Raw genomic sequence first — 13301 nt, 5'->3', positions numbered from 1 at the left:
AGCAGATATTATTTTTCTCATACTATAAAAGTCCTTGCGATACACAAGTATTTGTACGAAATGCTTCATTTGCATTTATTTTTATATTGAAACAAAAGAAAGAGAATAATGGAGAAGTAGATGTAAAGCGATAGAATTTATGAAACACAATTTATTAATGTAATATATTTAGATAATTTTATATGGGGTTTTCAAGACGCTTTATTCGACAATTTATAGAAATATTGAAAATAACGTACTGCTCAGTAATTACGTACCTACAATCTAAAACAGAAATAATAACAACCACATCGCTATGCATGTAGAAGAGCGTCATCGCTGTCCGATTGACACTGCGTAGGATCGGAAGCGTCGAGCAAAAGTCTAGCTTCCTCAGTGGTATCGACCTATGATGAAAAAGCAAGGTGTACATGTAGCACATACATACGGTATTTTAATAAAGAAAAATCATGTAACATTATAAACGTTTTAAAGTGAGAAGAACGGAGCAAACGTACTCTACAATATTGGACACGACCTGAGCCTCTTCTGAAACTAAACAGGTTTGTCCAGGAATGACAGCATGCCCTTTCTACTGGATTTCGGAAATAAATTAAAGCGGCTAACACCGCGATCACAGTTAATACTACGCCAGCTACCGCTCCAGCTGTAAGCATAAATATTAATCATCATAATATTAATAATTATTATGCCGAAATAAACTGAGACAAATAGAAAGAAATAAATCAGGTGCAAAAAAAGAATTTGATAAATTCATTATTAAAGTATAAAATAATGTTATTCTTTAATATTTTTCAACGTAAAATAATTCGACAAATGTTTGAAGATAAAGAGAAATTAACAATTTTATTTTGTTGTTTTCCTCAGTTATATAATAGAAATACTCTTATCACTTGCCTCGGTCTGTCCCACTAAATTCAGAGTTGAAATCTAATTATAAAGAAATATATGGCTGTTTACCGTGACTAGGAGAAAATTGTTCCAAGAGAATCCTGGAGGACGATGCATCTTCCCGAGACATATTCCGAGAATTGGCATGTTTCACGCAGATCACTTCGGTGTGCCACTCGAATTCCGCGCTGCATTGCGACTCCTGGGGATCATGAGAAAAAAAAAAGAAGAAAAGAGTGACACCAAGTCGGATATGAATTCGCAGCGTTAGTTTAATGTAAATTTTACATTAAATTAATTTACTCGGTGACTGCATCTGATAACTGTCCAGAGACTGAAACGCGTGACCGATATGACAATCTTATCCATCTCAGTTATAAATAAATGTTATATATGTATATTTTATACGACCGACGATATTCAAAAGCGTAATTACGGAGAAAAAAACGGTACATCGAGCGAATCGCCGAGAAAGCGAGACGTTAAAATTTTTATTTCAAGATATGAAAAATTGTGAGAAACAAAACTTGTGGTTCTCAATATTTTTAGGATCCTCACATTCAGTGTAAACTAAAAATAAAATAAGTCGTCATATATTTTAAAATGTTCTTGCACGATTTCAAATTGGACAATTTAAGATGATTTAAGAATAGTTGAATTTGATATCAATCAATATAACGTGAGAAATACAGGTGAAATAAAGGTCAACTTCATATTTTTTAAAGTCTGATCATCTTATACAAATACATATACATATGTATGTAACAATTTCATTGATGTTATATAATATACAAAAGATTTCAATGATAAGAATGATAATAAAAATATCATTAGCACCTGGCCCCTCTTCTATTGTCGCTATTCTTATCAAGCTCGCGTATTAATATTATCAAAATGCCGGATACATTTCGCATTTCATCGAATAGATAAGTGGTAACCGAATAAAAGAGTGCCAATCGAGAAAAGTCCACAAGCTAAAAAAGATTATTTAAAAGAAACAGTTGCAAAGTGTAGCGTGATAAACGTATATTACGTAAAAAAGTAAAAAAAGATCCGCATTATACACAGAGATGTGTACGTAAAACAGATACATATATTATACAGAGACAAAAAAATTGTTACACAAGTTTCTATCGTCCAGCGCTTGTAATTTCCGACTGACGTGATGCGAGTGCGACTCCACACACACGATTCAGACATTTATGGCCCCGGGTGTACATCTGTGCTACATCTATTGCTGATAGTAGATAAAGAGAGACGGCGAGCGCGAACGAGACCGAGCGAGAGGAGGAACAGGAGGAGTACAAGTCGGACAAAGAGAAAATAAGAGGGGGTGGGGTTGAGTGGAAAGGGGGGGACAGGGGGACAGGTTGTTCACAATGAGCTGGAGTCAGTCCGGTGCCAGAGCATGCCAGAGTGCGCGGTCGTGCGGTCGAATTGATAGTGTCTCAGTGACAGCTCCGATGAGTCAAATCGGGTTTCTCTACGTTGGGACCGTTCGCCAGCAGCCGCGGCGATCCTCCTCTACTTTCGGCATTTAGAATTTTGCCGCTGGCGAATTCGAAGAGACAGAGTGCCGTCAGAACAAATTCTCTTTCTTTTTTTGTTTTTATATAATACAGGAAGATTGTGCGGAAGATCACGTGTCGCGCGCGTACGCGTATAATACGAGAGGTGTAGATACACGTACGCGCGTTTGTGATATTCGTTACTGGGTAACAATCTATTGTCGCCCGACGGTGGAAAAACGGAAAAGGCGGTGGAAAGGGAGGCCCCCCGCAAATGGTCGTAACGTAGCCCACCATATTGCGATTGGTGAGTAAAAACGACGCGCGTTTGCGGACGGACGGACGTATCGTTTCCGCGTAACCGGTTCAGGCACCGCCTCGCGCGCCTGACCGACCATCCCGGATCCGCATGCAGGATCGGATCCAGCCGATTTTGCTCGTGGTCAATAGATCTCCAGCCCAGACAGCGCAGTGTCCGAAATCGGGACGTGAGACCCGATTTTGGACATCGTGTCGCCTGGGAGCGATCTCGTTCGGAAAAAGGAAAAAAAAAAGGTGCGGGTGTTCCGCAACCGCTGACTAACAATATTGCCGCCATATTGTTTGCAGACTCGCCAATCGAAATTCGTTTTCCAAGAATCAAGTGGTCAATAACGATCGAAATTCAACAACGTCGCACCGCCTGAATTCCTTATCGCAAAGGGAACATGTTTGCGCTTGCTCTTCTCTCCTCCTCCTCCCGCGCGCTTGATAGGCTGACATATAGAAATTTGAAAATGCAAAAAAGAAAGATCTTCTATATTCTGATGAACCGCGTAAATTAATTACATTGAGGCAGATTTAGCTTATTTGTATCTTTTGCGAAAATAAAAGTTTTAGACATAAGACGTTATTAAGACGTCTCTAAGACGTTTCATGTCCCAATTGTCTGAGAAATGGAAATAGAATAATTTAAATAGGAAATTTTATATTACAAGTTCAATATTTTTATTTATGAATTCTATCAATTTTACACCTGTACAATTGATAGACTTCATAAATAAAAATATATACCTATTTACACGTCGCTATTAATCGGGTTTAGCAACATCTTTTTTTTAACGAGGGGGAAACCTTATGTACATGAGAGCATCCTCGGGAAAGGACCAGGGGGTATATCGGATTCCTTTTTCCGGATGACCTTTTTCGGGTGCATTGGTAAGGGTACCCGGGAGCCAACATTTGCAACACTTCCGGGAGGGTTTAGTAACATCTGTAGTTATTTTATTCTCATTCAAAGAAATCTTGAAATCTTAAAATCTTGATTTTGTCAGGGAAATACAAAAGATATCCTACTTTTCATAATTTTATTTTGAGTTGCACAATCGTAACAACTTATTTATGTTCATATATAGTCACCAATGGAGACTAACTTTAATCTTGTTAAGTAAAGTTTACCTTTTATCACTTTTTTTTTATTTTAAGAATTAGAAAAAGATAAAAGTAATGTAAACCAAGATCAAAATTAATTTACGTTGGTGGAAATAGAAATTAGCGTTTACACGTTTCCCTAAGACCGGACTTATAAGTTTACCTTTCTTCGTCAAAGTGCAGAGTACTAACAATTATTATAAAGCCGGATTTAACTGAACATTTGTACGACATCTTACGCCAGTAATTATAACTACGGATGTTATTAAACCCGACTAATAGTAAATGTGTAAACATCGTCCCGTCTTTTCATAGACAGATCAGGCGTACTGACATACAACGCCTGAATATGGTGGGTAAGTCAGGCCCTGGCATGACGCAAACAACGTTCGTTCGTGTAGGCACGCGCCAAGGACGATCCGCACATAACTGGCGTTTCGTTGATCGAATCGTAGCCGAGCCGTTTGGTATTCCCAAGGATCAGGATACGCCGCTTTCTTTTCCTGTTTTTTTTTCCTACCGTCACGCGACGTTCGTCTATCTAATCGAGCCGTTTGGTATTACCAAGGATCGGGATATACCGCTTTCTTTTTCTCTTTTTTTTTCCTACCGTCACGACGTTCGTCTCTCTAAAGTAAATCAACAAGGCCCGTAAGATCCGTTCTCCTCACAATCCCACAAGCTCGGTCATTACCACTGGGTAATAACGTGCTCTTTGGGAATGTCCCGAGCCCCGACGACGCCGTTGTGACTTTACAGCGCGTTTACACGTCCGGTGTTTATATAACGCGAGACATAATTGAAACATATCCAAGAAAGATACGCGACAAGAAAGCGAGAGGAGCAAAGGAGTCGTGTCGTATCGCGGGAATCGAGATATAATTGTAGCCTAATGAACTTTGTGGATCCGGGTGTCTATCGATCTTTTTTTTTCCTCAATGTTGCTAACTAATCTCAAATTGAAATGTCGGACAGTAAGTAAACTGTCGAACGCGTGAGAGCGTGTGCTCCAATAAGAGGATCTCCGATAAGAGAAAAAAGCGAAATTATATACGTCATGTTTGTAAAAAGAAAGAGCGGGATGTTTTATGTAGTTTCGTATACTTGTGTGGAAACGAATGTATACATATATGTATACACGGAGAATGGAAAATAAAAACAGAGGAAGTGAAAAAATATCGCGGAGCGTGCAAAGATCACGTGTTATCATTAATATGATAGCACTTTTTACGCAGAAATTGCCCGCCGCGAACGCAATTTGCGGGGACATATTCGATATAAATGACAATTCACGAGAATTTATCGGATTTGGTTCATTTGCTGCGAAAACATCGATAATTTCTTTCTCAAGTTTCAGGGAAAGTCACTTTAAATATTTTTTAACCAACCAATTGCGAAACATCCTTTTACGCAATTAGATAAAATAAAAGATTCGAAACTTTCCTCTCTTTCTCTTTCTTTCTAGGTAAAAGTGTTGAAACCAATGAGCATTTAATTAATAAATACGTAGCTTTATTTCCAGCTTTACTCGAGGCTCAGCGCGATGAATCTTTGGTCCAACACTTGCATGTGTAATTGATAAAGAAAATTAATCAGTAAAATCTGCGATTAAGTCTTGACGATTTTGTGTTTATATTTCTACCAATGTAGATTAATTTAAATCTCGGTTTATAACTTACATCTTTTTCGAGTTCTAAGAATTAGAAAAAGATAAAAGTAAATTAAACCGAAATTTAAGTTTTAATCGTGTTTTTTGTGTACCTCTGCAATCATCGCATCGACCTTTAACATTTTTAAGAAATGTTAACGCAAATATCAGAAAGATCCATCATAATTACGATATTTCATGAATTCTAAGAAGCAGAAAAAGATAAAAGGTAAATTAAATCGAGATATTTAAGTTAATCTGTATTAATATATAGAGATGGACATTAGCCGTCTTTTTTGTACCTCTGCAATCATCGCTTCAACCTTTAACATTCTTATAAGAAATGTCGTCGCAAATGTCAGAAAGATCCGTCAGTCGTCAGAATTATGGAATTTAATGGATTTTAAAAAGTAGAAAAAGATAAAAAGTAAATTAAATCGAGATTTAAGTTAATCTGCATTAATGTAGAAATGAATATTAGTCGTCTTTCTTATGTACTTCTGCAATCGTCGCTTCGGTCTTTACATTCTTAGGAAATGTCGTCGCAAATCTCAGAAAGACCCGTCAGAATCACGGAATTTGGATAAAATCTCGAGCGTGTTATTTGTTTGCGTTTAAATGCATGCGGTTTAACGAGTATTAATATCTTACCGGTTATCGTTTTTATCAGCGATACCGGCGAATTAGATTTTTCAAGTTTAACAGGGTGCTCTCGAACGGTGTAACGTGTAACAACGAACACCGATCGAAAAAAAAACTCAATAGTTTTTGAATGAAAGATAATAGTAATCAATCACGCCGATAGCGTATCATTTTCGCATGTTCTTAATGCTATTTTCATACGATTACTTAAGATATAGCCGAACAATAATGCGGCGTAATCATGGAAAAGAAAAAGTACATCCGGAGATATATATGTTTAAAACTTTCAGTGATTTTTCAAAATTATCTTCGACCCAAAAACTATTTCATATTTACGACATTAGTTAAACATTTGTACCAATTATGCATACCTTGTTACAAAACATTAAATAAATCAAAATTATCTATTCAATTTACAATAATATTTTGAACACAAAATAATAGATCTTCCTTTCTTTCTCTCTTTTGGAAAAATCTTGTGAGATATGGATCGTCATTATAATTGAAAAAATTCTTAAATCTCAAATTTTTTAATCTTGAAAAGTAAAATTCACGTATACTTGAATTTAATACAATGAATGAAGTTTTTGTGGTTCAGTTTTATTTCGAACCTGAATTTCGTAAGAATTAAAATCGAATTTCATTAAAATCAATCTTATTTTATATAATATACGAAAATTGCAAATGCGGCTATAATTATAAAATAATCAATTTAAAGGAGAATCTGTTTTAAAAAATTGGAGATTTTGAAACATCCTGTATATATATCTCCGTTTATATCTATATACTTTTCGACCTTTATAAGCCTCAAAATAATTGATTCTCTCATTTCGGTTCGGATTAATTTCCATCGATAATGAATTAAACGATAGGTTTTTCCTCGTTGTAAAACTATTTCTTAACTATAATACTGCGAATAGATTATTCGCATAGATGGATAACGATTTACGTGAGTGTGGATTTACCTAATACCATACACCTTGTAACGCTAATGTTTTTTTTTTACGAGAGGTATAAATAAATAAAAAAGTAACAGCGAACATACGATTACTATGAATTGCAAATAATTTGCGGTAAATTTCTAAGAAACAGGTTTATAATGATGCTGTTTTTTTTACCGTCCACAAAATAGATACAAAACGATTGCTGCCAACTGAAGATAAATTATACACTACAAATAATAACAGCTTCGTGCCAGAAGTTTCCCCGTTTTTTTATCAGTTTCTGATTCAGATAAAATGCCACATTTTTTACAAAAAAAAAGGGGGGGAATATACAATTTGTTGTTCGGTTCGCCATACGGTAGAATCCGATAAATATGTATAAGTATTTCGTTGAAAAATAAATATATCTTCATTGAGATCCCGGATTAAGGAAATACCAAGAATCGTGACCTAGTCGTTTACTGTAATAGTTTTCGTGTGCAATTATCTCGTTTGTAACACATTAAGGCTTCCACGAATCTTACTAGTAGGATCTTCTACCTACTGTCATAATGTAAATTTTATTTTTATTAAAAGCTTTAAAACTTCATTATTTGGAGTACATGAAAACGAAGCCCCAACGATCGTGTTTTTAATCATTCGGTGGATCCTTTTGAAATTTATAGTTTTTATACGAGTCGTCCAGTAGCTATCACAATATAACATTATAATTGTAGAATTTAAATCAGAGATCGAGCTGCAATACCTCATGAACTACAAGCGATTAAATTTTCGTAATTAAATAAAAATATGTAGAAAGATACAGGTTATTCTCGTTGCTATACTCTGCTATATATTTTTATACGTATCACAATATCAAATAAAATAAAAAGCATATCCATAAATAAAATTTGATACAAAACAAAATATACTTTTTCTTATGTACAAGAGAAATTTATGTATGCCTGCATATAAATTCATATTTTAATTATAAATACAGATTTTTAAAAAATTTTATAAAATATGAATAAATATATAAGAAATAAATGTGTAATATATGAGAGTATTGGCAACTATAAAAGAGTATAGCAACGAGCTTATCTCGAAAAAAGGAAGTGTTACATTTATCTAGGCCACGATACTTTCAATTTTCAGTGTTGTGCTTGATATTTGCAAAAGAATAAATTAATATTGAAAGAAAATAATATTAATAATTGTAATAAAATAATTGAAGGTACAGAGGAAAAACGATCAAAGTCCACTTTTTATCGAAATTGATCTAATGCTATCTCGTGGTATTTTCAAAGAACTTTTATAATTCTTATCTGTTTTGATCAAGAACAGTTACAAGTCATTCGAAATAAGTCCGAAAGATGTACCACGCTAGGGAAAAACGATCCTAATTCACGCGCTTGTGAAGAACCATCAGAGTCAGACGTAAACACTAACAAGGAGAACTTGGGGGCTGCGGAATTCGGTCTTACAACAATGGTATATACGAAGCTAAAATATTTTTTTGTTAGTAATTCTTGAATAGCTGGCGAATAGCCAATAATATTTTAGGTACACATCGGGGAATCTCTTACAAACTGTTAACGTATGATTCATATCTGCGTTTTCGCAGCCCGTAAGTTCTCCTTGTAAGTAAATACACTATGCATTCCGATATTCACTGCCAGTATTTTTTTTTTCAATAGTTTCCTAAAATATCTGATGTCTTGAAACTTAAAAATGCGTTTTTCTCGAAATTATCCCGGAGGGACATTGATCGGTTTTCCCCTGTACCCTTCAACTGTAATAGAATAAGTAATTAATAAAATAATGTACAACAATAAAAAAATGTGTGTTTATGTTTGTTTAAACAGATATCTGAGGATCAGACTAAACACAAGATGATCACTCGTGAAGTATTTGCAATATTGGCTATTGCTCTGGGCAGCGTTTCCACTTTACATTGCCCAACAAATCAGTCGTGCATATGTGCTCCGAGTGTCGATGGAGGAATCGAGATAAACTGTATAACGAAGAATGACTCCTCGTTTCTCGTGAACATTCAACAAGGCCAATTTATAAAAGTACGTCTCTACTAGTTACGAGCGTTTTGCATTTATTAAGACACAGTTACAGAGATCTATGCGAAAAATTAAATTATTCGTCCCCATTCCAAAACCTTTATATTCAAAGACCGGGTGATTCAGAGCACCCATGCCAGCCTTTTTTTTTATATGACGTGACAGGAAGAAAAAAATTTGCATTACTAATGGGCACCTAAAGTAATCATCGATGATGGTTCTTCAAACATGGTTCGGTTCAGTTTAGCAGTTGGTTTGGCTGCGCTGTAATTTTGACGACATTCAAAAACGACTGGCACGAGTGTTCTGAATTACCCGATGTACTCAAAAATTTGGAATAGACCACAAATTGATTCTTAGCCAGCAATATTATAAAATAGAGATTATAAATTCTTCGTAGCTCATCATTCTTTTTAATATTTGATGGAATCTCTCATTCTTTAATTTTTTCTTTAATCAATCATTCTACAGAAACAAATATAAAAAATTTGAGAATGAATATATAATTTATGAATATTCGTCATCTGATCATCTGATATATTTTCTATTCTGTCCTCGTTTTTTAATTTTTTCAGAAAAATATTTGGAACTATAAATATTTGGAACTATAATACCATTTAAAAATTTTTAAAAAACATAGAAAATCTTTGCGTTATCCTAAGATTATTTCATAAATTTTTTTATACCCTTTTTTTTTAATGAATCAAATTTGCATCAGTGGGTGTTTTCTTTTTACACAGATCGTATGCATTAATTCTCCGGAATGGTCAGATTTCCACTTGGACGTGTCGTCCTTGCCGGAATTTAAGACTATCAAAACGATGTTCTTCTCCAGGTGTGATTTGCCGACTAACAACAGTTTAGGCAAAATCACGCAAACGCTAGGAATCACCGGCGTGGAAAAATTGGTCTTTCAATCGTACAAGAATTTGAGCTTCGCCCTGGTCAAGCATCATTTGGATGACTTCGAAAATTGAAGTCACTGTCCTTAACGAGCAACAATGTGTCCTACGCAGATAAAGATCTATTAGCTGGTCTAGTCAACTTAACGAACCTCAACTTGCGCGACAACAATTTACACCAAGTCACAGGATTTTTCAACTACACTCCCGGACTGCAGTTGCTCGAATTGGGCGACAATGCTCTCAATCGATAGAACCAGGCACATTCGACAATCTGAAAAATCTGACGTTTCTCAACTTATGGAAAAATCATTTAACCGAGCCTCGATCGGGAATTTTCGACGAGCTCGTCGCTCTCAAAAGCCTCGATCTCAATTTGAATTACATGGTCAAGTTACCGGAAGACATCTTCGCGAAGCTCGAAAACCTCGAGGTTCTCAACTTATCTCGAAACAATTTCACAAATTTACCGAAGAATCTGTTACAAAATAACACGAAACTACACAATTTCACTCTGTTTGACAACAAGCGAAATATGACAACCTTGCCAGATGCATTTTTCGCTAATTTAACGAAACTGGAGATGTTGAAATTGAAAAGGAACGGATTTGTCACGCTACCGGAAGATCTCTTCTGGGGATGTACTTCGCTAATTAATATCAATTTGGAACGAAACTATCTTCGAACCTTACCTAGATACATATTCCGGGATTTGAAGGGACTCAAAATTTTGGAATTGAATTTTAACGATCTTCAAAGTTTGCCCGATTATATCTTCTTGAATACGGAGCATTTAGTAAAATTAGATTTATCAAAAAATCGAATTACTTCCATTTCCAAGTACGTTTAAATGACTGTTATTATACGAACGATAACAATTGCTTGTGTTTTTCATACTTTTATCAATAGATAATTCTTTGCAGTGACCTATTCAGTGGATTGCGCGCTTTGGAGGAACTAAATATACAAGAAAATCAGCTGATAACTATTTCCAACCAAGGTTTCAGTTCCTTAATACACTTGAAGATTGCAAATTTGTCCTACAATAATCTTACTTTACAAAGAGATTCTACTATTGATAAATCGCCTATTATCGATAAGTCGCCTTTTCACGATTGCTCGGATTTAGAGGAATTATATTTAGCCAATAACAGTATTTCGGAAATATTTAGTGACTGGATTGTAAGCGATGTACGACTCCGAAAATTGGATCTCAAATACAACAATATATCTTCTATTCAAGTAAGTAAAATTATCTGGAAAAAGCACCTCTCTAAAACTGACATAAATGCGACAGATAGATTTATAAGATATTTATAGACGATAATATTTGACGGTACTTTTTCTTTTCTAATTTCAGACTACAGATATGCAGTTTATATCGAGTAATATCAAAGTGGATTTGACTCACAATAAAATAAAGCACATCTTCTTACGCGATGCCGAATTCACAGTAATTGATACACAGACTTCTCAAGACGCGATAATATTAGTAGATGATAATCCGTTAGAATGCGATTGTCGATTGTACGACTTTCTGCGTTATATCGAGGGCAGAATGCATCGTAAAGTCCAAAATTATTTCCACATAATACCAGGAAATTTAACTTGCCAAAGCCCGGACGAGTTGAAGAATGTGCGCGTTACGGACTTGATTCTAAAACGTTCACGTGTGTGCTAAAGGAACCCAAAGTGTGTCCCGAAAAGTGCGACTGTTTTATAAGACCCGAGGACAGAGCGTTCATATTCGACTGCTCGCACAAAAACTTGACTAGTGTGCCAAGCGATATGAAAAAAGCCTGTCGATGGTTCCTTCCAATTCGATTTGAATTTCTCCGGCAATCGGTTAACTCGCATGCCAGATTTGAAAGCAATGGGATTTGAATCGGTGAGGAAACTTATTTTATCTCACAACGCCATTTCTGAAATTTCTCTGGGCAGATTATCCAACACACTACAGGTGCGTAAATTTATCTTTTATATAGAATATTTGATTGATAAGAAAGAATTAAAAAACATCTAGTAAAGGTATTCATAAGAATAGATTTAAAAAATTAATCAAAATGCGCGGGTCAATCTTAATTTTTTCAGATTGTCTTGTAAAGTATCAATACAATAAAGGAATAAAGGGGAAAAAAGATAGGATTAAGTTGCACTTCAGTTAAAATTTAACATCGAATTCTATTTCAGGTCTTGGAGCTACATAACAACAACATGTCAAGAATACATCCTAAAGTGCTAGAATTCCTGAAACAATCTACGAATTTAACTCGATTAACGTTACACGAAATTCCATGGGAAATGCGATTGCGAAGCTAAGGATTTTCTAAGTTTCATTCAAGCGAAATTCACGAATCTGACCGATCTGCTTAAAGTGACGTGTTCGGGAAGGAACATTCCGTATCGGTAAATGAAAATGGATGATTTTTGCCCGTTGTACACGACAGTGATTATCGGCATTTGTATAGTAATCTCTCTAGTGGGGATTTCTTATCGGCATCTTTGGGCTACTCTATTACAAATACCAACAGCAAATTAAGGTGTGGCTTTTCGCGCATCAGTGGTGCTTATGGTTCGTAACGGAAGAGGAGTAGATAAGGAAAAATGTACGACGCATTCGTGAGCTACTCGCACAAGGACCACGACTTCGTCGTGGACGAACTGGTGCCCAAGTTGGAAAACGGTCCGACGCCGTTCAAGCTCTGCCTTCACTATCGGAATTTTACTGGGCGAATGGATCCCGGCGAATATCGCCATCGCCGTAGAAAATTCCAGACGGACGATAGTGGTGCTGTCGCCGAACTTCCTGAAGAGCGTCTGGGGAAGGATGGAATTTCGTGCCGCCCACAGTCAAGCGTTGAGCGAAGGTCGAGCGCGAGTGATATTAATCTTGTACGGCGACATCGGCCATACCGACGACCTGGACTCAGAACTGAAGGCGTACTTGACATGAACACGTATGTCAAATGGGGAGATCCCTGGTTTTGGGACAAATGAGATACGCGCTGCCGCATCAAGCCTAAACTTGCGAGAAACAGCATCGCCGGGAACAAAATCTTCGAGAATCACCAACTCTTTCAAACGAGGTAAAGAAAGAGCTCATCTATCCCATTGGGCTTCCTGAGACTCCACCGACCACTACGCCGCCTACGCGCTTAAAAAGTTCACGTGTGATAAAGAGTCGAAGGTACAATTGTTTCGAATGGGTACTCCGCGGGAGTCATGTAAGTTGAATGGAAACAAAGCATCATTCTCTCATACCCGAACATTTAATGAAACGCGATAATGAAGAATGTCTTGTCTGA

The 13301-nt window shown here is 36.1% G+C and overlaps 1 protein-coding gene and 1 pseudogene across 1 annotated transcript; one reads left to right on the top strand and one right to left on the bottom strand.

Annotated features, from left to right (window-relative positions):
- Positions 1–136: 136 nt before the first annotated feature.
- LOC139810558 (uncharacterized) lies at positions 137–2239 on the bottom strand. Its single transcript, XM_071774211.1, has 4 exons — positions 2014–2239; positions 961–1093; positions 498–646; positions 137–386 (listed from the first exon to the last, which is right to left on the bottom strand). Exons 1-4 carry the CDS (start codon positions 2089–2091, stop codon positions 294–296), a joined length of 453 nt encoding a protein of 150 aa, XP_071630312.1. The 5' UTR covers positions 2092–2239; the 3' UTR covers positions 137–293.
- Positions 2240–2524: 285 nt separating this feature from the next.
- On the top strand, positions 2525–13301 carry LOC139810556 (protein toll-like; annotated as a pseudogene).

Source organism: Temnothorax longispinosus, chromosome 3, assembly GCF_030848805.1.
Source record: "Temnothorax longispinosus isolate EJ_2023e chromosome 3, Tlon_JGU_v1, whole genome shotgun sequence".
NCBI lineage: Eukaryota > Metazoa > Arthropoda > Insecta > Hymenoptera > Formicidae > Temnothorax > Temnothorax longispinosus.
Note: the sequence above shows the minus strand (reverse complement) of the source record. Positions and strands in the feature narration are given on the sequence as shown.